This window comes from Mesoplodon mirus, assembly GCF_964341445.2.
Source record: "Mesoplodon mirus genome assembly, chromosome: 9".
Lineage (NCBI taxonomy): Eukaryota > Metazoa > Chordata > Mammalia > Artiodactyla > Ziphiidae > Mesoplodon > Mesoplodon mirus.
In genome coordinates, this window is record NC_138985.1 from 115,405,001 (window position 1) to 115,428,803 (window position 23,803).

Consider the following 23,803-nt stretch of genomic DNA (forward strand, 5'->3'; position numbering starts at 1 on the left):
GGCCCTTTACTGGGTGTGGAGGGTGTGATATCCATGGGCGCGGGGCGGGGACAGACGGGCCTGGGAATGAAGAGGCGGAGAAGGATGCGGGCGGGACCAGACGCGGGACCAAGAGAAAGGTTGTCAGACTACGGAGCCCAAGGCTTCAATCCAGAGGCAGCGGCTGCTACACCCAGAACCCGAGAGGGCTAATTCGGCTTTCCAGAAAAGACCTCCCGTGGAAGCCGGGACCCCGGCGCTTTGCCCTACAGTCCTGGTTCTGCTCCCCGGCTCCCGTTGGGGGGGTGTCAGGGGTTCCGGAAAGAACGAGTCGGGGGAGGTGCAGGAGTCGCTCAGACGACACGGGACAGGGAGGCACGGAGCACGCAGCAGACGCCGGCTCGGCCTGGGGAAGCCGCACCTCCTGGGGAGCGGAGAGGGCTGGACACAGCCGGGGTGGGGCCCGGACGGGGGACCTGGGACGCCCCGGCGCAGGGGGCGGGGCCGGCTGGGAGCCAGGCGTCCCCTGCCCGCCTCCGCGCCGCCCTCGGTCCGGAGCTGCTGCTTAGGGACGGGAAACGTTTACAGAGCAGAGCCGGCGCTTTTCCTCGGCTGGGAGTTTCCTGCTACTCCCGCCGCCGATGCTGGCTGGCGCTCCCGCTTGGCAGCCCCGAAAGAGGCGAGGAAAGCGATGGAGGGAGGGGACCCTGAGGACCGCGCGGGGCGACAAGGAAAACGCGCGAGGCGCCGGGCGAGCCGCTGGAGAGGCAGCCGCCGCCCAGGTGAGGCGAAGGTACGCGGGGCGCGGCCGCCAGGGGAGGCGGGGCTGGCCGGGCGCTCACAGGCGGACTGGCTCTGGGACGCTGCGGCTCGGCGGGGGCGGTCTAGGTGTGCGGGAAGACGAAGCCGAGCGCCGCGGGCGCCGGGCGAGCCGCTGGAGAGGCAGCCACCGCCCAGGTGAGGCGAGGGTATGCGGGGCGCGGCGGAGGCAAAGCAGCGGGCGGGCGGGGCTTGGGCGCCGGGGGGCGGGGCTGGCCGGGCGCTCACAGGCGGACTGGCTCTAGGACGCTGCGGGTCGGCGGGGGCGGCCGAGGTGTGCGGGAAGACGGAGCGGAGCGCCGCGGGCGCCGGGCAACGGCACTGACCCCACAGCAGGGCGGGCCCTCCCCAGGGGTTTCAGGGGCGTTTCAGGGACTCCCTCACAAGCCGAGAACCTGTGCTTCCCGAGGAGGTCAAAGGACTTACTTCACTGTTCAGAAAGCAGTAGAGGACCGCCACCACCAAGCCCTGCAAGCGAGAAGGGTGGTGGGTCAGAGCTCACTCACACGCACCCCTCCCCGGGACGCCCAGCCCCTTCCCACGCACCTGGAAGGATCCGATGCACAGTTCGAACAGTATCTGGTATTTGGAGGAGGTCCCGATGGGAAGCACGGCAAACACCATGTAGTGGACTCCAAAGAGGGGGATGAGCAGCAGGGTGGACTTGGTGAGCCTCCTGCACCGCAGAGGAAGGGCCTGAGCTCCCGCGGTGACCCGATGGTCACTTGCTGGCCAGCCCAGGGCCCCCCTGACTTTAATACCACCCCACCCCGTTATGGGCAGAGCGTGCAAACGCGATGATGACCACCACTTTGCCTCATAAAGCAGTAAAGCTCTGACAAGAAATCCTGACGAGTTTGCCAAGGATGACATTGGTTTGAGCAGGTCTGACGGCCCCGTGTGCCACTGGTTTTCATAGCAGAGACCCATCCCCAGCCTTTGGAGGATGGGGGCAAGTTTGACTTTCAGATCAAAAGAGCAGACGCAGCTGGGGTGGCCCCCTGAGCACAAGCGTGACAGAAAGTGTTCCCACAGACGGCTGTTTATAGGTCCTGGCAGGCGACCCTGCTCTGGATCGCACAGAGTCTGAGGAATCGGGGAACCTGGACCAGATCTAATTTCTCTGCCTATCAAAGAGCTCTTACCCTCCCTAATCAAAGAGCAGATTTTCTTCTCACTGCATTGGTGTTGAAAATAAAATAGCTGACCTCAATCCCCCCTCCCCGCCTTTGAAGCCCCTCCCGCTCCCCTAGCAGGTACAGATCACATTCTTTTAACTCAGGGCTTCTCAGGCCCCACCTGCACCAGAACCACCTGGAGGTCATGTTAAAACGCAGACCTGAGAATTTGCTCTTCTATCAGGTGCCCAGAGATGCTGAGGCTGCTGTCTGGAACCTCACTTTGAGGACCACTTCTATAAGCCACTTCTGACTCTCACGGCTGCACATGAGAATCATCTGGGGGGCTTTTCAACCTCTTCAAGTCCAGGCTGCCCCTTATCCAATTAAATCAGGTCTCTGCAGGTGGCCCAGCATCTTTCCAGGTGACTCAACCTGGCCATATTCGATGTAGCAAGCCCAACATGTTCTGAGGATCAGGAGCTCTGGGATCACCAGGGGGCTGGTCAGAAATGCAGGGGCCCCCAGGTGGTACGTGTGCATGTCCAGGCCCCTGGGTGACCCCAGCAACCAGCAGCCGCTCCAACGACCCGCCTCATCCTGGCAACTCTGAGCTGTGGGAACTGAGGCGGGAGGCGCCTCCGTGCTCCTCCCCCACCTCCTCTGCTTGGTGGACCCCAGCCCACGCTTGGAAAAGAGTCACCATTTGCTTTACGTATTTTTGAGGCACTGCAGCATTTACAACAAGATTTCCTCTGTACTGGGCGATCTGCACAAACTCTGAATCCCAGCCGCTCTGCACCAGATGTGAGCATGTCCTGGGCCTTGGTGGGCAGGGAAGGCCTCACTGACCACCCAGCCGCCGCCACGTGCAGCTTTGAACATTTGACTTTGCAACACCCACGGTGCACTTGCTGCCTTCACCACCTCGGGTCTCTGTCAGCCCAGTGAGTGAAGGCCGGGATTCTGCAGGGAGCTGCCCTTTAGTTAAACGTTAGAGAGAACCTGCCTGGATTCTCATTATTGATCCATCTGGAATTTGCTGTTGTGCTAGTCTCTAGAAAAGGGATTTAGAAGCTGGACCCCTGGGGCCCTGTGCCTGGAGATCTGCCACTCCTGTTACGAGACAGATACACAGAAAAGATGTGCTCTGCCTTTTTGTTATCCTGGAAAAAGGACAGATTCTATCATCCCCACTTTATTTTGTTTCCAAAATAAAAGCACCCATCTCTAAGATCACTCCCAAAAAGCCCAAAGGAAAGGTCAGCGTGGCCCTGAGTGAGACGTGCAGAAACTGCAAGTGCAGCTTGCAGGGCAGCCTGAGCTGCAGGCGTGGGGTGAGTCCAGGAACCAGCCCGGCTTCTCACCTGAGCAGTAAAGATGCTACTTGGAAGGTCTGGCTGAAACCACTTTATCCTTTGTGGTCTGACGTGGACTCCTGTCTCTAGGCCTGACCTCTAATGTGGGCTGGGCAGAGACTGTCACACCTCAGGGCACAGTTATATGTATATGTTTACCAAACGCTATCGCAACACTTACTGGTGCCAGCCACTAAATGTCTTTTGAATATTAACTCTATCAATCCTTATAACCTTGTGACAATTATTATTATTGTTTCCACTTCACAGGTGAGGAAACCAAGGCAGAGCAGTGCAGTGACCTCCCCCAGGCCTCCAGCTGGTACATAACCCAGCACTGGGCTTCTGACCACAGGGGATGCCACCTGTCTGTCTCCCCAGGTCCACCCTGCTGTCTAAAGGAGGGGAGGGAAGGAGACAGCTGAGGGGGGCCCGCCCTGCAGGGGCAGTCAGGTAACCCGCCCCGGGTCACGCAGCTTCTGCAGCTGCAATTCCAACCCCAATCTGCCTGAACCCAAGGCTCCTATCAGCTGGACCAACCACTCCACACTAAACTAGCTTTATTTTATACTCGAGTTGTGGGCTTTATCTTTTCTTTATACATTCTTGATAGAAATTTATACGATCTTCGAGTTCCTTTACAGAGTTCTCAGATCCTTATTAATTAGCTGGATGACTGTGAGTGATTTACTTAACTTCTCTTCCCATGAGGGAGATGATGATAACTTTCTTCACGTTATCATCCAGGCAACAAACATCAGCTGAGTTATTATTATTATTAAGTACAAGGCCCGACACGAGGTGTGTCCCCTGGACCCCGCGGTCTGATGGGGAAGAAAGAACTAAATATAAAATACAAACAACGTGTGGCCAAGGAGAAAGAAGTCAGACTGATTACAAAACAGGAGAGTGGGCAGCACACTTCAATAAGCTGTTCTCTAGAGGACATCCACGCTGGAATGGAGGAGAGGAACACGGCTTGAATAATTGCCATGGCAACGCTGGCCCTTGGACAAGACAGTCCATCTCCGGGGGTCCCTGTAAAGTGGCCAAGAGCACACTCCTGCAACTAAAGGAGAAAAGCTGGGGTCATTTGCAGGGTCCTCGCACCCCAGTTTTTCTGCTCTCCACACATATACTCAAAGTTTCCAGGCTGCCTGAGGTTGGTGAGGGTGGCTCAGAGCTGGATCTAAACAAATACTCACTTGTACTGTGACTGGTCATTGCCGCCGACATCTGGGGATGTCAACTTCTGCAGTAAAATTCGTATAATACTAACAAAAAGGATGAAATTGACCTGCACAAAAAAGAGACGACACGTTTGTGTGTGAAGTCCCCCTGCAAGGGAGGTGGTGTGGCCGGGATGTGTGTGGCTCAGCCCCGCCCTAAACGGGGCTCCAGGCACCGCTGTTTCAGAAGCACCAGGGCCCTGCCCCACTGGTTCTGCTCTTCCCTGCCCCACCCCCGAGTCAGAGCCAGACAGTGTCTCTCTGCTGCATCACATACGTTCCGACCCCAGGCTGAGGCAGCTGAGCTGAGAAAATTAATTTTGAGACATGAAATCCCCAGGTGGAAATCCAGTTCTGCTCTAAGGCTGCACACCTGGGGGACCTGACTGTGACCCCCCCCCCACACCCCGAGGTTCCCCTGGAGGACTGTCTCTTTCTCGCCCTCCGCTTCACTGAGACTTCGTCCTGAAGCTGGGCCAAGCCCACCATGCAAGAGCTCAGCCTCAGGGTACTTGTCTCAGAAGACCTAGTAGAACGGGCCCTTTATATTTACTACCAGACAGCGGGCTCCCTCTCTGCCCAAGTGTGCAACCCGGCAGGCAACTCGCGTTTCAATACAGAAATGACTTACTATAATAGAAATTAAAATTGGTGTTCGTATAACCCACCAGGGAACACTGTGGTCATTGGTATCCCAGCAACTGTTGAAAAAAGAGAAGGAAAATCACGTTACCACCAATTCCATCTACAAACCAAGCACAGGAGGATAAGCACACTGCAGACTCACCCTTTACACGGGGGCTTGCCAAACAAAGCACCCCCCGACCGTGAGCCCTCTCACTCACGCGGCTGGTCAGGTGGTCCCTCCTGACTGCCACGTGCTCTCTCCAGCAGGAAGCTGGGGTGGGCGGCTTGTAGAATGCCTCCGGCTCACTCCGTCACCCACACCCCTTCCCAGCAGGCGCAGAGACCCACCCTCGTCCTGGATCCTAGCTGGTTCTGACAGCAGGATGTGGAGTCCTTGGAACCCAGCATACGCCGTCTAGACCCACGGCCCTGGCTGCCCCTGCAGGTGCCTGTGGCGTGTGAGTGAGCCAGGCTGAGGCCAGGAGAACTGCCCCAAGTTCCAGGGACAGAAACACACCAAATCAACTGGAACTATGTGAGCTCCCAGCTTTGGGTGGTTTGTTACCGGTAGTGGACAACTGGTAGACCCTGGGGTCCTGCATGAGGCACAGCACCGGGGGTGGGAGCTCTTGGTGCTTGAGTCTGGGCCGTGGTCTGGCTCACTGTGCACACAAAGCAGAAGCGCTCTGGGCCCTGGTCCAACCGCACTACCTCAGAGAGCTGCGCCCCAGCTGGCCGTCTCAACCCGGCCTCCTCGCTGGGCTGGGTGCTCCGTCTCTGCCTGGTTGACCCCAACCTCAGCTCCGCTGCCAGGCCCAGCTCAGCCCCACCTGTCCCTTGGCTCTTCTCCAAGCACTCCAACCCGTGTTCCTCCCCATGAAGTTCAATGTCCTCCCCATCGGTGTCCAAAGGCTGCCTTTGACCAGATACGAAGCTTCTCTCTGGTTTCCCAAGACCAGTGATGCCAGGACCTCAGTGTTGCTCGATCTCTCTTTACAGGCATAGCACTCACCCTGTGTCTTCTAGTGAGAGCCTGGCCACAGTCCACGCACCTGTGCAGACGGTGGGGATGCCTGCAGAAAGACACCTGGTGACCACAACCCCGTGCTGGGTACTTGGACCAGCCCAGCAGGGGCACACGTGGGAGCTTTCATTAGCCTGATGGTCAAGGACAAGGGCTTTCTGATGAAAAGATTAAGTGGAAACTCTTCATAAATACATACAGCCTTATGCTCATGCCTTACTAAGCAGTGAAGATAACTGAGTATGTGTTTGAAGGCTTCATGGTCCTGAAACGCATCTCTGTGTTTCTGGGTGTCGGTATCAATGTGCTGGAGAGGCTGTGTTCAGACTTGGCAAAGACCTGAAGGGGAGTCCCTCGCTGTGAAGGTGGGGGTCCTGCAGCTAAGGCAGAGCCCTGCTCATGGGCACGTTAGTGGGACCTCATGAGGGATGGTCTGCCTGCTTCTTCTCCTCCCAGGCCCCTTCCTTCTGACTTGCCCACCATCAGGGTTCGCCCCAGGAATGAGAGTCAGAGCAGTTTTAAATCAGGTCCTGGCTCCCAGAAATACTAAGCTGTTGGCTCTAGAAAAGCTCTTCCTACAGGGGCGGCACAGCGTTTTTCTGAGCTGAAAGCATCTGCATTTATAGGTCAGAGAGGACAGGAATCAGGAACCTGGTGGGTTTGGGGGTGGCAGTAGGCTGTCGGGGGGAGTCCTTACCCCATCCGATCACGAGATAGGCCACAAAGCGCCGGCTGGAGGAGAAGATGGCCACCAGGAGGGTGTGGAGGTACAGCCCCTCCACCAGGAGCCAGTAGAAGTTGGCCATGATGCAGTACTGGAAGAAGACCAGGCTCAGCTTGCAGCCCACCTGGATGCCACAGACAGAGTGAGAGAGGACACTGCGTTTGGATGAGGACGTTCAGGGCAGGCAGCCCGCTCCGGGTCCCAGCGCCAGCCCGTGCTGCACGAGGCGCGTGGATACCCAACACAGAGGTGCTGCCTGGAGACGTGTGCCTGTTCAGGTGAGGCCCTGGAACTCGCTGGAAGGTAGCATGGGGCCCAGGCAGATGCATACAGTGTCTCTGAGGGTGACATGTAACTTTGAGAGTGACCATGTGGGGCCTGGCACGCTTGGCTGACCTCCCTCTCCTTCTTCCTGACCCCCCTCCTCCCTGCATCCCCCCTCCTCCCTGCATCCCCTCTCCTCCCTGCATCCCCCCTCCTCCCTGCATCCCCCTCTCCTGCCTGCATCCCCCCTCCTCCCTGCATCCCCTCTCCTGCCTGCATCCCCCTCTCCTGCCTGCATCCCCCCTCCTCCCTGCATCCCCCCTCCTCCCTGCATCCCCCCTCCTCCCTGCATCCCCCCTCCTCCCTGCATCCCCCTCTCCTGCCTGCATCCCCCCTCCTCCCTGCATCCCCCCTCCTCCCTGCATCCCCTCTCCTCCCTGCATCCCCCTCTCCTGCCTGCATCCCCCCTCCTCCCTGCATCCCCCTCTCCTCCCTGCATCCCCCCCTCCTCCCTGCATCCCCCTCTCCTGCCTGCATCCCCCCTCCTGCCTGCATCCCCCTCTCCTGCCTGCATCCCCCCTCCTCCCTGCATCCCCCCTCCTCCCTGCATCCCCTCTCCTGCCTGCATCCCCCCTCCTCCCTGCATCCCCCCTCCTCCCTGCATCCCCTCTCCTCCCTGCATCCCCCTCTCCTGCCTGCATCCCCCCTCCTCCCTGCATCCCCTCTCCTGCCTGCATCCCCCCTCCTCCCTGCATCCCCTCTCCTCCCTGCATCCCCTCTCCTCCCTGCATCCCCCCTCCTCCCTGCATCCCCCCTCCTCCCTGCATCCCCCTCTCCTGCCTGCATCCCCCCTCCTCCCTGCATCCCCTCTCCTGCCTGCATCCCCCTCCTCCCTGCATCCCCTCTCCTCCCTGCATCCCCTCTCCTCCCTGCATCCCCCTCTCCTCCCTGCATCCTTACCCTCCACTCACTTCCACTTTTCCTCCTCTGTTCTTCCTCACTGCACTCTTAACAAGAGATGAAAAAATAAAGGAATAAACAACAGAAACCCACCAAATAAATTATTTCCCCAGGAGTTTTGAAAGGGAAAAATTATGTATTACATAAAATAAATGCATTTTTAATCTCTCAGACCTTCATATAAGTAAACATATCAGGTATTTTCACGTCATGAGCAAACATGAAATTGAGGCTTTAAATCACTAAGCTTTTATAAGTGAGCTGTAAAAAAGAACAGTACTTTTATTTCTATTCTTCTTCTATACCTTTGCAGCCGCCTCCCCTAATATGTGTATGTGGATGGATGGGTGTCTGTACTTCCATATATGTGGACATACTCTTATACGTGTATGGGGTGGACAGAGTTGCAGGAAATGCACGGCGGCCTCTCAAGCTGGCTCCCCGGGGTCGTGAGGAGCTTTGACTCCCAGTGGCTCCATCCTCTCCAGGACGCTCCAGCCCCTTACCTCGCACCAGGTCTCTCTTGCCTAAGTGGAGTGTGGTTCCGTCTCTTTCTAAAGTGGTTACGGTTTACTGACGCTGAGGGCGGGGAGGGGATCTGCATGTGGAGGCGGCCCACTGGACATCGGGGCTGGGCTGCCATAAGTGGAAAAGACGCCATGACAACACTGCTGTGGAGACAGGAGAAGCGACCCAAGACCTTGTTGGAACAGTGACAGAGGCGCGTGCTGGGTGTCGAGGAGGAAGAGCTCCGCACCCACGGGTGGAGGGAATCTGTGGTGAGCCCTGCTGGCCGGCGCGGGAGGGCATGCCCTGCACACGCAGCACCCGTGGCGTCTCCTGCTTTGGAAAGCCGTCTATAGCTCTGTTTGTCGCAGTTTAAACACACGTGCCCTTTGGTCCCTCCAGTCTCTCTCCAGACCCACCTGACCGAGGTTAGAGCACTTGTGCACGAAGATACACGTACACCGACGCTTGTGGGAACAGAAGATACAAAAACAGGGTGTGCCTGTTACCAGTGGATGGTCGCACAGATTATGTCACACCTGCACGGTAGATTCAAAGCAGACCCTGAGACACCGCTAGACTCAGAGGATTTCCAAGATATCCTGTTGGAGGAGGAAAGAGGGCACAGCGTGTTTAAGATGATTCCAATTCCATTTTCTTGATAAAATGTTGAAAACGCCATGTCTGCGTTTCTTTCCTGTTGCTCATCCACCATCAACACACTCTGAGGACAGGAGGTTTTGGGGGTTGACGGGCTGTCAGCTGACCTCGTCTTCTTTAGCGTGGAGAGGTCGATGGCCATGTGGCCGGGACAGCGCCCCGCACAGATCCCAGCAGGATCTCAGCCAGCCCCATCCCCTGTCTCAGAGCTTCCATCACTGCTCACAGCCAGATGTCCAGGGGGCCGATCTCCATTGTCTGGGGGGGTCCTGAAGGTCGGCTTCAGGTGGCCCTCTGGTCGCTCATTTTCTCTAGACTGGAGCACGGTTTCCACAGGTTTAGATCAAACCCAGACCAACAAGTGCCGAGAACGAGGCGCCCACACATGTGCGGGCTGGCCTTGGTGGGGACGGAGGCAGGGTTTCTGTCTCCTGGTCCACGTTTTGATCCAATAAAGACACTGGCTTCTTTGAGGCCCAACTCCTTGAAAAGGACGAGAAAACAGCACCTACCACGAGGGTTGTCAAAGGCAAAATCAGGTGTCACACCTGGAAATACGTGTCCTCTCAGGCTCTATGGGGACAGATGGCATTTCCCTAGAGTGCTGGGGAGACTTACAGCATCTGTAGGTGCTGGCTAAGACCAAGCCAACAGGATATTTTATTTAAACATGTGAAGATGACAGCTGCAGGGCTGGGGATATGGGCCTTGGTGCCTCTGTGGGTCTGATGCCTGCAGCCCTCAGTGCGCAGCGAGCGGCAGAGGTGATGGCCGTGGTGATGTCCACGTGTGCAGTTTCACTCGTCCTGTGTCCACAGCTGCTCCACACTCGAAGACATGGGCTCCCCCAGCACCACGCAAAGCCTCTTCCTTTGGAGCCGTCTTTCCAGGGACGGAGCCAAACTCGTGATGGGACAGAGTCTGAAGGGTGTGTGTGCGCCTGGGTCTGTGCGCCTGTGTGAGCGTACATATGCCTGTGCATTTCTGCGTGCCTGTGTACCTCTGTGGGCATGTGTTCTGCGTGTGTGTGCACTTGTGCACCTGTGTGTGTTGATGGGCTCTTCTCACTTCCCCTTCTCCTGCCCGTTCTGCCATTCTGACCTGGGCTGTGGGCCTACATGGCAGCTCAGTGGGCCCAGGACCCTCTGCAATGTGCGGACCCCCAGCCCAGCCTCCAGCCCTTGTCTCTGGCTCTCCGCCTCCCCCCAACCCACCCGGGACAGCAAACAGCAGCCTCGTCAGCATTCAGCTTTGGGCCGGGTGCATCCCTGTTTAGATGCTTCAGCCTCACTGCAGAGCCCAGGGCCTCCGAGTTTACCCCTAGGCAGGTGGGACTCAGGGCAGGGACACCCAGGTCCCCGTTGCTCTCTGTCCCTCAGCCAGATCCTCCGTCTACACAGCAGGAGAAAGTTGAGAGCACTGCTCCAGGTCAAGGGCCTGCTGTCTGTGGGTCCGTCAAGGTTACTACATCCTTTAATGAAAAGCTGAGTAAGGAGGGCTGCTTCGAGCAGAGCTTTGAGACACACAGAGACGGGACTGAAGGCTCCTCAGCGGGAGGACAGCCAGGCACCCCTGCTCCAGGCCTGCGGGTGCACCCCCAGCTGTGCAGCAGAGGCTTGATCTAGGGACGAGCGCCCAGGGGCCGCACTTCCACCTGCGGCTGGGACTTGCCAGGTGGAGGATCTTGTTGCTAATTTCTTTATTATATTCAGTCCACATGCCTCCTGGTCAAGATTATCCCAGGAGTATATTGATATTTATTGCACCTGCAGACCTAAGAAGCAGCTGAAGTTCTTCGGTGTGATAAAGCCTTTACCATGTTAAAATGATGTTGACTCAAATCTGCTCGGTCCAGAGCAACGGTGCCAGCACATGAATCCATCCGCTTGGGATGCGGGTGGAGAACAGCACTCCGGCTAGTGTGGAAGAGCTGTGACCAGGACTAGGGTGATGCGTAGAATCCAGGTGGAGGGTGCGATTGGGTATCGGAAGACTGGGTAGAAGGACTTGATCTCAGAGGAGCTCAATATAAACGCACTAAACTGAACTATGCCCTAAAGGCCCACTAATGTCCACCACAAGCCAAGCCTGCACTGTAGAAACTAACAGTTAAGGTGATTCATCCTCGTGCAAAGAGCTGGGCCCGCGGGTCACGGGCGTGCACTGCGCTCCCAGCAGGTGCTGCGGGGACGCACTCACCGTGCAGGTGACTTCCACCCAGCAGTTGGGGGAAGCATCTACTGCTCAGAATCCCGGACATTTGCGGAGAAAACGGCGTCGTGCGTGCCCACCCGTGCCAGGATCGTCCGGCTCGAGCTGCTGCTGGTGCTTCGGGGCAGCGGCCTCATGGGAGGCCGGCTCTGCCTGGGGTCAGCACTCTGGCCGTGACCTCCCACCGGGCAGTGCCCATGTGCCCACCTTGTGTCTCTGGCCACCGTGGGCCTGCTCCGAGCTCAGGCCCGCTCCCGCGCCCTGACAGGGACCACCGGCTCTGGGACTTCTTCCCGATGCCAAGTGGGGATGGAGCAAAGGGATGGGCGGTGGGGAGGGAGGTCGGTGGGGCTGGAGTTCACACAGGCACCCGCCCCCCATGAGAGGACCCCGCCCACAGGGACAGCCTTACCCAGGAGGACGGCTGGTCGGGGCAGTGCAGGGTCCCTGAGCTGGAGTACAGAACGTCGTCCTTGACCAACACCGAGATGGCTCGCAGGATGAAGGAGAGGAACAGGTTCAGGTGGATGTAGTTCCTGGTGCAATGCAGCTTCCTGCGGAGGGGGGAGGCGGTGGTGGGAGAGGAGAGGGGAGTAGAATGGCGGGGAGGGGGTGATGGGGAAAGGGGGGAGGCGTGGATGGGGACAGAGGGGAATTGGAGGGGAATTGGAGGGGGATGGGAAGGGGGAGGAGATAGATAATCAAACACTGATTTGGGGCACACTTTCATAGTCGCCTGTGTGGCTTTAATCTTAAGGCTTCTTTTTTATGGAAGTTAATCATTTATTTAACTATTCCTTATTGTATATATAAGATGTTTAACAGCTTTGCATTATGATAAATATTTTTGTGCATAAACCTTTTCCCTTAGTTCTGACTTAGCGCCTTAGATCAGAGTCCTAGAAACAGGATTTCAGCATAAAAGTATGAAGCAAAGCCATGCTGAGTCGAGCCTGCAGTGGCATGCCCCCACTTCACGGATGTGCAGACCACCCATCTTTGCAGCAAATTTCCGGCAAGACCCACATCAAAGGACCTGTCTCTGAACTTAACTTTATGTGATATTTTGCTTCTCTAAAAAATGCTCAGAACATTTTGTTTACAGTTATTTTACAACACTTAAATTCTGCTTTGGAGAAGACTTAATTGGATATTTGCTTTAACTCTGACTTTTAATTGTTTGGAGTCTTTAAGAAACAAGCTGTTCCACACAGATGCACTTCCAACGTTGTTAAACATTAACTCTTTAGGTTTTAGTAAAGTTTACAATTTTTGAAGAACATTAAAAAATGTATACTAAAATAGATTTCCACCTGTGGCTACGAAGAGAAGCTTATCTGACTTTCCTCCCACTAGGGGGTCAATGTGATTTAAAAAATTATCTACTTGGAGAGCAGCGGAAGCAGCTAGGACTCGAAGGACAGGGCACTGGTGAGGAGGGAGGCACTGAGGCTCTTTGGGCACCCACCTCCTCTTGTCTCCTGGGCTGTTGGTTAACCTATGTCTCAGGGCACAGCAGCCAATTAGAAAGCAGGGGCCCAGAGCTTATAACATCATCACTGGACGGAATGGACAACAAAGGAAGTTAAGGTCTTTCAAGTTAACAGACTCCAGGAGCAATGATTCTGGAGAAAAGGAAAACACAGAGAGCCCAATATTCAGCAGGCAGTTATCTACTGAGGTTTTCCTTTCCTTTTTCCATTTCCTAAGGTGTTCATGTGTTGGATGAGTAGAAAGATTCCCAGGTCTTCATCTGAAACCCCTAAAAGGCTATGACGTAGGAATAATGACAAACCAGCCTTCACAGAGCCTGAAATACGGTCTCAAGTCAACTCAATCCCTGCCTGGCTCAGGCTGGTCTGCCCATCTTGCTAGAAAAATTAAATCCCCTCTGTAGTAAGAGATCATCTAAAGTCTCTACAATTTAATTATATGTAATTTCAATAAATTAATAAGTATGCTATAAACAGTAACAAGTGATCAAATACAGTTAAAAAGGAAAAAACAAAAACAAATATAAACAGAGAATAGAAGGAGATCCAGATGCTGGCATTTTAAGACATGGACTGTAAAATTACTTTGATTAATATATCCAAGAAAATTGGTAAAGATATGGAGAACCTTATTAGAGGATGGAATTAATTGTAAAAATCAAATGGAAAATTGAAAACTTAAAAAATAACGCTGAAATTAAGAATTAAATAGCTGGGTCTAACATTAGATTAGACACTGTAAATCAGAGTATTATAAGTTGGAAAATAGGTCAGTAGAGTACATCTAGATGAAAATAGAGAGAAAGAAAATAATGTAAAATATAAAGAAATAGGAAATATATGGGAAATGATGAAAATGTTAAACATACATGAAAATGGAGTTTCAGAAGGAGAGGAGAGAGAATAAGGTAGAAGCAGTATTTGAAGAGATACTAGCCAAGGATTTTTGAAATTGATAAAATACAATAACAGATTAAAGAAATTCCACCAACTCCAAGAAGGAGGATTACAAAGAAAACGACACTAAAGCCCATGATAGCATAACTGCTAAAAACCAAAGACAAAGAAAAAAATCTTCAAAGCACCCAGAAAAAGACTCATCCTTCAGTGGAATAATGGTGAGACTGGCAGCTGACTTTTTCAAAAGAACTAATGATGTACATCTTTAATGTGAGGAAAGAAAATAACTGCCAACAAAGAATTCAGTACTCTCAAAAATATCCTCAAAAATGAAGGTAGGGCTTCCCTGGTGGCACAGTGGTTGAGAGTCCGCCTGCCGATGCAGGGGACGCAGGTTCGTGCCCCGGTCCGGGAAGATCCCAATGCTGCAGAGTGGCTAGGCCCGTGAGCTATAGCTGCTGAGTCTGCGCGTCCGGAGCCTGTGCTCTGCAGTGGGAGAGGCCACAACAGTGAGAGGCCCGTGTACTGAAAAAAAAAAAAAAAAAAAAAAGAAGGCAAAATTAAGATGATTTCACGCAATCAAAAATCATGAGAATTCACTCCCAGGAGGCCTGTGCTGAAGGAAACACTAAAGGGAGATCTTCAGGCAGGAGGAAAATGATCCTGGATGGAAACACAAACATTTAAGAAGGAATGAAGAGCACCAGGACAGACAGACAGGCAACTGTAAATAAACACTGACTTCCAAACAACAACAGTAATCATGCCTTGTGGTACATATAAAATGCTGTGAAGTCTTGAGTTGACTGGGAAGCAGTAAAAATAGTAACTGGAGGTTAACACCTATGAGAAAATAATGCATGTTGTTAATATGGGGTGAAAACCAGAAGAAGAACAATAGAATCTATAACTAACAATCTGAAAGGGGAAAATTGGAATAATAAAAATACTTGACAATTTAAAAAGAAACGCGAAGTGAGTGCAGGAGCAATGAAGCAGCTGAGACAATTGAAAGCAAAGAGATAGAAGACGGACTGAAACTCCAAGTTGTCAGTAACTAGTCTAAATGTGAGTATAAAATACTATATGTAAAAATAAAAACAGTCAGACTGGAAATAAAAAGCAAATCTCAATTAAATGGAGCTTGTAAAAAAAAATAAATGGAGCTTGAAAAACACTCAAATTAAAAATAAAACAGGGACGTTCAAAGTAAAAGCACAGAAAATATATCTTGCAAGTATCAAATAAAAGAAAGCTAATATAACTACATTAATATAAAAGTAGATTTTTTTAGGTCAAGGGACATTACTAAACATGGACAGTTTAATAGGAAAATAAAACATTAAATGGGTATGCCCCTAATAACATAACCTTAAAATATATAAGGCAAACAGTGAAAGAAATAAAAGAAGAAATAGACAGGTCCACAATTATAGTTGGAAATTTTAATACATGTCTGTCAGTAACTGATAGAACAAGTAGTTAAAACAAACAGTAAAATTTAGAATATTTAAATAACATGATTGACAAAATTATGTAAATGACATATGTAGCATACAAACCAATAACTGTGGAAATTATATTGTCTTCAAATGAAAATGAAACTTTTACTAAAATAGACCACATTCTGAGTCATAAATCAAGTCTCAACAAATTTTAGAGGATTTAATTCATGTGGTATGCTCTCTGATTACCATGAATTAAGCCAGATTACCATGAATTAAGCCACAATCCAACTTGTTACTAATTTTCTATTCAGCTTAGAAATTAATCTATAGTCTTCTATAGCCTATGAGTTAAAAAATAATAAAAAAAGAGTTTAGAAAAATTAGAACTCAATGATAATGGAAAACACATATTTAAACGTAAAAGATGGAACTAAAGCAGGTCTGAGAGGGAAATGTGTAGGTATAAATAAATGCATTTTAAACAAAGGAAGGCTGAACATACACCTAACTTAAGAAGCTAGAAAAAGCATACCAAATAGAAACCAGAGAACGCAGAAGGAAGGAAACAATAAAGATAAGAGCACAAGTCAGTAAATTAATAAATAAGCATACAGGAGAGAAAATTAAAGTCAAAAGTTGGTTCTTGGAAAGCACTGATAAAACTGATAAAGCTTTATACAGTAAGATTCATCAAGATACAAAGAAGGAAAATAAAAATTACCAATGCCAGGAATGAAAAAGGAGATATAAGTATAGCCCTTACATACATGAAAAATATAATAAGATATAGAAATGTAGATGAAATGAATAGATTCCTTGAAAAATACAACTTATAACTAACATAGGAGAAACAGAGAATCTGAATTGTCATATGTCTGTTTTAAAAACTTGAACCTAAAAAGAAAACCTTCCCACATGACAACTCTCTGCCCAGATGGCTTCACTGGTGAATTCCACAAATGCTACGGAAGAAACAGCACCTTATCTAACCCACACTATTCCACACAATAGGAAAGGGGGGCACTTTCTTATTCACCTATGGACCAGCGCAACTGTCATATCAAAGCCTATCTTACGAGAAAGGAAAATTATATCAAATTCATGAATGTAGACACAAAAATCCTCAACAAGACATTCGTAAACTAAACCCAGTTATATAGTAAAAGGATAATACATCACAACCAACTAGGGTTAATTTTAGGAATGAAAGGTAGATTTAATATCAGAAAATATCATAAATTCAGCACCCATTCATGATTAAAAACTCAGAAAACTGGGAATTGAAAGGAATGCTCTTAATCTGGTAAAGAGTATCTTCAAAGTATCTGCAGCAAACATCATGCTTACAAGTGAAATATTGAGAACTTTCACTCTGAGCTCAAAAATAAGAAAAGGTGGTCCTCTATCATCACTTCTATTCATACTGTGCTTCACAAAAACTTGAGTTGCATATAAGAAGAATCCAGATGAATTTACAGAATAATTATAAAATTCATAAATAAATTTGGCAAGTCTGCTGAAGCAAGATCAATAAACTTGGCAAGTCTGCTGAAGCAAGATCAATATATCAATATCAATTCCTTTTCTAAACGTTATGTATACACAAATATATACAACAGCATAAACAAATACCTCAGCATGACTATCAAAAGACGTCCATGATGTTTACTCAGAGAACCGCAGAATATTATTGAAAGAAATTAAGGAAACCCAAACCAATGGAAGGATCTGCTATAATCACTGACTGGATGATTAAAAACTGTAAAGAGGTCCAGTCTATCCAAGCTGATCTACAGATTCAATGCAATCCAAACAGAAATCCCAGAAGAGTTTTGTTTTTTTTTTTTGAGGTACACGGGCCTCTCACTGTTGTGGCCTCTCCCGTTGCGGAGCACAGGCTACAGATGCGCAGGCTCAGCGGCCATGGCTCACGGGCTCAGCCGCTCCACTGCATGTGGGATCTTCCCGGACCGGGGCACGAACCCATGTCCCCTGCATTGGCAGGCGGACTCTCAACCACTGCACCACCAGGGAAGCCCCCAGAAGAGTTTTTTTAATGGCTACCGACAAGCTGATTAAAAAAATTCACATGTAAGTGCAAATGACCAAGCTCCTCCTAGTGAGAAAGAAGAGCTCACAGATTTACACTGCTGGAAGTCAGGGCTTATTATAAAGGTACAGCAATTACAGCAATGTAAAAACGGCACGTGATAGATAAAGAGGGAAATAGGACAGAACAGGGCATCCAGTCCCTTGATACACAGTCACAAAGATGCCTTTGCAACGCACTGGCACAGGTGGGCTTTCCAGGTAATGGTCCTGGAGAAACTGAATACACATACAGAGAAAGCAAATGAACCTTAACCCCTACCTCACACCATACACAAAAATAAATCACCAGTGGATCATAAACCTATACATGAGAAGTTAAAATAATAAGAATTTCTAGATGATAACAAAGAAGAACATGCCAGAGATATTTTAAACAGGCTCAGGAAGCTCTGACCATAAAGACAGATGGTCAATAGGCTTCATTAAAATGAAGAACTTTCGGGCTTCCCTGGTGGCGCAGTGGTTGAGAGTCCGCCTGCCGATGCAGGGGACACAGGTTCGTGCCCTGGTCTGGGAAGATCCCACATGCAGCGGAGCAGCTGGGCCCGTGAGCCATGGCCGCTGAGCCTGCGCATCTGGAGCCTGTGCTCCGCAACGGGAGAGGCCACAGCAGTGAGAGGCCCGCGTACCGCAAAAAAAAAAAAAAAGAAGAAGAAGAACTTTCGCTGATCAAAAGACTCATTAGGGGGGTGTAAAGTCGAACCACGGTGCTAGAGATAAAATCTGTGATACCCGTATCTGATGAAAGGCTGCTTTTACAGGACTCCTAAAAATTAACTTAAAAAAAGAGAGACAGCTGAATAGAAAAATGAGCAAACACTTGAACTGGTCCTGCAGAAAAAAGTTTCCAAACACATCATATGATTATTCACCAGGGAAATGCAAATTAAAAACACAATTCTGTATTATTATAGACAATGGGGGTGGGAGGTGGAGTGGAAGGAATCTCCGCAAGGCAGGTGAGCACGTGCAGTACCTAGAGAGACTACACCTGTGCATGGCCTATGACAGGAGAGACATATAAACATAAAATAAATGTGAATATAAATGTAAGTGTGCACACATACACACACACATCTGAAGAACTGTGTACACGCGTGCAGGAGAGAACTCACAAGAATGTTCACAGCAGCGCTGCTTATGGTCGTCCCAAACCGAGAGGCACCCACGTCTCCGTGGACATCAAATGAATAAATGAGTTGTGTTATCTTCACACAGCAACAAAAAAGAACAGGGTAACCACATGCAAAAATTCGGATGAACCTCCCTGCAAAACGCTGAACTGGGGAGACTGGGGCGTTCCTTCTGTAAGATTCTAAAATAGGCAAAAGCAACGTGTGGTGTCAGAACTCTGAATAACGGTCACCTTCAGGGAAGTGGGTGCTGACGGACACGCAGCGGCCTGGAGATCAGCTCCTGGTGCTAACCCTGCTGGATGGCGACCTGGGCGCTGTGCTCTCTGGGGACAAGCATCGCGCTGCACGTGGAGCCCTGCCCACGTCCCTGCACGCACACTTCACTCAGAAAAGTCTATTTCTGTGTATTCAGCACGGCCCCGGACCTCAGTAATGACGACATTAAATACGACACAGGAGCAGTTCTGAAGCTCAGTGACCCTGCGCTGTGGTCCGACGGCTGCAGGCTCGACGCTGCCTCGGCTTCGTGTGCTTCTCGTGCTGGGAGCCCTCATCTCTCCAAACCCTTTTCTTTCTTTTCTTCTTTTCTCTGCTCCTCTTCCCTCTTTCCCCCCACTGAGTGGGGCTGGGGTTTGTTGCTGTCCCCCAGGTGAGCACAGCCTCTCCAGCTCAGCAAGCTGTCCAAACGAGTCATGTTGCCGGGTCTCTCAGCAACGCCTTCACCACACATTTAAAGTTTCACTTCCAGGTACAGATCTAATGGATGATGGGTGTAACTGAAAGTGTGTCTCCAGACAAGCCAGGCTGGAATCCGCCCCCTGATGGTGGCATGAATGGACTCCCGAAGGTGAGTGAAGGTGGTGGTGGATCGGGGCCCTGCGCTCATCCGCTCAGCAGCCTGGGACACATGGCACCTCCAAGGCCTCCTTCTCTAACTGGCAAAGCTGGGACGTGACAGCACTTACCTGGTGGAGGTGTCGTAAGGACCAAATTACAAGCCCCTGTGAAATGCACGGCACAGTGTGTTAGCAATTACTGCTGCTATTCCTGGGCCTGTGAGGACCGGGGCTGCCTCGTCAGTGCCTGGACCACAGGCCGCACTCGAGGATGCCAGCAACAGTGACCACCCACGACTCCCACACAGAACTAGGCCCTGCGTTTGATACCCAAGTCTGCATGACCTTCGGGAAAGAAAGAGATGAAGAAATGAGATGCTCCATTTCTCCACTGTAAAGTAAGAACCTAAGTGTCCATTGACAGATGAATGGATAAAGATGTGGCACATATATACAATGGAATATTACTCAACCATAAAAAGAAACAAAATTGAGTTGTTTGTAGTGAGGTGGATGGACCTAGAGTCTGTCATACAGAGTGAAGTAAGTCAGAAAGAGAAAAACAAATACCGTATGCTAACACATATATATGGAATCTAAAAAAAAAAAAAAAACTTCTGATAAACCTAGGGGCAGGACAGGAATAAAGACACAGACGTAGAGAATGGACTTGAGGGCGCGGGGAGGGGTAAGGGTAAGCTGGGACGAAGAGAGAGAGTAGCATGGACATATATACACTACCAAATGTAAAATAGATAGCTAGTGGGAAGCAGCCGCATAGCACAGGGAGATCAGCTCGGTGCTTTGTGACCACCTAGAGGGGTGGGATAGGGAGGGTGGGAGGGAGATACAAGAGGGAGGAGATATGGGGATATATGTATACATATAGCTGATTCACTTTGTTATACAGCAGAAACTAACACAACATTGTAAAGCAATTATACTCCAATAAAGATGTTAAAAAAAAAAAGAACATGGTTGCTTGATGCTTTCTTAGCTTAAGGGCTATATTTTGGAGAATAAATGTTCGATGACTGCAAAGAATTCTGTTTCCTGGGTGTAATCACCATGACAATGGAGCATGTTATTTTTCCCCCTCCTCCCTGGAGCGTGTTATTTTTATAACATGGATTTTAGAATTAACTCAGTCTCTCAGCTCTCCAGGGAGGTGGCATCAGCAGACGGAAGTGGGAAGGGTGCCCGAGTTGAAGGCAGAGCCTGGGACTGTACTCCATCCCTGGGCTCTGGGCACTTTTTCCTGGGATCATTACACACTGAACCAGCAGAATGACAGCCAATGCAGACACGTCTTTTTTCTAACTAAGAAGTGTCACCTGCAGGTGAAGAATGACGTCCATGTAAAGAAGACTGTGATATGCATAAAACCATTTGAGATTCTCTTAATGGATCATGACCATATTTGCAATAATTCCAAAATGCTATTGCTGGCTAGTTAAATATGTCATGAAGTACAAACCTGAGGGAAATTGCTGTGTCAAGAACATGGATTGCTCAACACAGGAGCTCTTTAAAAACAAACCGAAATTTTTCTAATTCAAGTTACCCTGTGCTGGCTTACCTCCCTAAATGTTTCCTTTCTTTTTTATATTTAACAATTTCAAGATTTAAAAATGTACAATAAAATACAGAAGATAGCAGAACAAATATTAATATAATACCAGTGTTTTTTTAAGAACCTTTTTTTTAACATATAAAATATTATACGTCTTCCCCACACTTTTCAAAGTGCAGTTCTGGATTAAAGGCATTGCCTCATTCTTTCTGAGAATTATCAACTGCCTGACTCAGCCGAGATGTCTGAAACTAGAGGAGCACCACTTAACGTCTGCTGAGATCTCCACTACCTGCTCCATCACCTCCACTCACTCATTTTTCTTCCAAGTATGGATCTCCTAATGTTCTAAAAACACTCCATTTGTTATATCACTGATTTTATATGAAGACTGGCCAACATTTGAACTATATCTTAGCAAAGGGAAATAAGATATGTGGTGTGTGGGAGGGAAATAAAAGTGGAGTTGGTGTTGCCCAGAGAACCTCCAGATGGAGCCAGAGGCCGTGAGGAAGTGAGGCCACCACGTCTCAGCCGGACCACATCTGAGCTCTGAGCACTCACTGTCCTGACGAGGCGTCCAGAAGGTCTGCACAGTGTTCCAGAAACTCAGATACATATCAGACCCCACCCCCTGAACAACTCGTGACAGCCTGTCCCTTAAGGACAATATTTCCTTTTGCATCAGAGCCAATCCTAACTCTTGCCAGACAATTTTAACAACCTGTGGCTTTTGCCTTTACAAGCCCCGACTCCTTCTCTTCCCTGGAACCCTCTCAGTTTTACCTGAGTCTGTGTTTCTTGAATTGCATTTCCTGAGACCCCCAAATAATGCTCTCTCTTCCCTACAGATTATTTTTGACAGGTGATCAAAACCCTGTTAAAATAAGCTGGATATCACCCATTTTACTTAAGGCTAGTAACGCTTAAGACACAGATTTAATCCTAAAAACTAGAACCTTTTCCCAGATAGAAGTGTCGACCTCCCCCCTTGAATCCTGACCACCAGCCACACAACGTCTGTCATTAGCTCCCAGAGACCTAGCACAGACCTAGGAGGGTCCAGGAGCAGGGGAAAAACAGGTGCCATTCAGAGAGCACCTCCCACATGCCATGTAGGCTCCATCAGCCTCCATGTAGATGCACAGAGAGGTTAAGCAATTTGTCCAAGGTCACACAGCTGCTAAGAGACTGACCCAGGATTTGAACCTGTCCTCATGCTCCTGAACACATGACAGTGTCTCTTTAACAGAGCACCCACTGTGAGGCCCAGATGTGGGTGCTTCTGAGTGGGAGGGGAAGGCCAGGGTGCCTCTGTATTTTCAAAGCATTTGCATATTGCTGTTTAGTAAATAACAGTTGAACTGCATTCTTATCCATGGTCAGTACTGTCTCCTCATATGAGAAATGCAGAGTATTTAAATACAAATGTCAACATTAGCATCATATTTCATGTTGGCATTTTCCCAGGGAGTTTGGTTGGCTCAGCACAGAGGAGGGCTTGGAGTAGTGGTTTCTGCCCTCCTCTGATGGGCCAAGACAGCTTAAATGGATGATTTCCTGTCTCACGTTTTTGGCAGGGTTGCTCATTTCTGCCACTTACCTGAAGAGGCAAAGAATTATGCTTCCGGTTGTAAGGGAAATCAGAGAGACACTGTAGCCCAGGGTGTAAATGGTCTTCACCAGAATATAAAACGTGATCTGAAAGAGAGGAAAGTGCATCTGTAAGCTACTGGTGGCCGGCACTGGACAACGGGCCGGGTTCCTGATCGCATCGTGCGTTCCCTTCAGGTCGGGCTATGGGCTGCTGATGCTGGAACACACGAGGCAGCACTGTCTTGAAGTTCCACCTCCATCCTGAGCCAAAAATGGCACTCTAAACACCAACCTGTTCCCCTATAATTCATTGTGAACAACCTGGGATGGTTTCCATAAAGCAAACCTGCATGGAGGGAGCCGCCTGGGGAAGCAAAAGAAGCAAGGACCTGGGGACCACATTCAGAGGAGGCCTCGAGGCGCCGCCCCGAAGCTGCAGGTTGGATGCGCTCAGCCCTCCGGGTGGGAGAGAGGAAAACCACTGAGCTCGTCTTAAACTCCAGGACCGAGCAGCCCGCTGAGGTGGGCGCTGGCCCAGCCCTGCGGTCTTCCCCGAGGCCACCCTGCCAGCTCCCGCTAGAACCAAGCGGGTCTGGACCAGGAAGACAGCGCCCTACATAGGGACTGCCGCCTGCACCCTGCAGGGTGCGTTCTTGCTCCCCCAGTGAATTCCTGGTGTGATCTGGGTCTTAAGTCAGCGAAGACGGTGGAGCTAAGTGTGAAGAAACAGCAAATCCTGCCTTGAGTGACCCTGTCTGAGGCCTCGCAGGTCGGCATGTGGGATTTGTCGCTTCGTGGCTTCCAGCCTACAGGGGAGAAAGCAGAGGGCGAGCTGGGCTTCTGAACCGTCTTTGGAAACCCTGATTTTAGGTTCTGTCCCTCTCCTGTTCTCCTCCTGACGCAGGATTACAGGCAGGACTGGCGTGTTCGGAGCAGCTACCCCCGCGTCACCTGAGGCAACAGTTCAGGTTAAACAGTTGGAAAATGAAATATTTCAAACCCACTGAAAGCACAGAAAACAACGTGATGACCACACACGCACCTGCAGACAGACGCCAGAACCAAACCGGCAATTGAGTAAAACCACGGGGGGCCCACTGCCGACCCCGAGGCTTGACCCGCCCCCCCGTGTGCCTTCACACCTTCACGCGTGTGTCTGTGCTGCGGTCTCGATGGGGTTATTGGGTGGTTTCTTCTGCACACGCACCTCCACCCTCATCAGCTGCGCT

At 50.4% G+C, this 23,803-nt stretch overlaps 2 protein-coding genes across 3 annotated transcripts in view; both read right to left on the reverse strand.

The window, feature by feature from the left end:
- Positions 1-23,803, reverse strand: part of NCAPG2 (non-SMC condensin II complex subunit G2) — a gene marked incomplete at its 3' end in the record, with an annotated part of 275,587 nt that overhangs the window by 210,508 nt on the left and 41,276 nt on the right. The gene's annotated exons all lie outside the window — the stretch shown is intronic.
- The window catches only part of VIPR2 (vasoactive intestinal peptide receptor 2), a 66,581-nt gene that overhangs the window by 1,588 nt on the left and 41,190 nt on the right, over positions 1-23,803 (reverse strand). The window contains exons 5-12 of one of the 2 annotated variants that reach the window (XM_082632202.1): positions 22,582-22,679; positions 11,893-12,034; positions 6,852-7,002; positions 6,143-6,203; positions 5,135-5,204; positions 4,480-4,571; positions 1,345-1,474; positions 1,225-1,266 (exon numbers count right to left, since the gene is read on the reverse strand). In XM_082632202.1, coding sequence (XP_082488328.1) covers positions 1,225-1,266; positions 1,345-1,474; positions 4,480-4,571; positions 5,135-5,204; positions 6,143-6,203; positions 6,852-7,002; positions 11,893-12,034; positions 22,582-22,679 — 786 coding nt within the window. Of the gene's footprint in view, positions 1-1,224; positions 1,267-1,344; positions 1,475-3,413; positions 4,344-4,479; positions 4,572-5,134; positions 5,205-6,142; positions 6,204-6,851; positions 7,003-11,892; positions 12,035-22,581; positions 22,680-23,803 lie in introns of those variants that run through there. The other variant, XM_082632203.1, reaches the window with a different exon arrangement.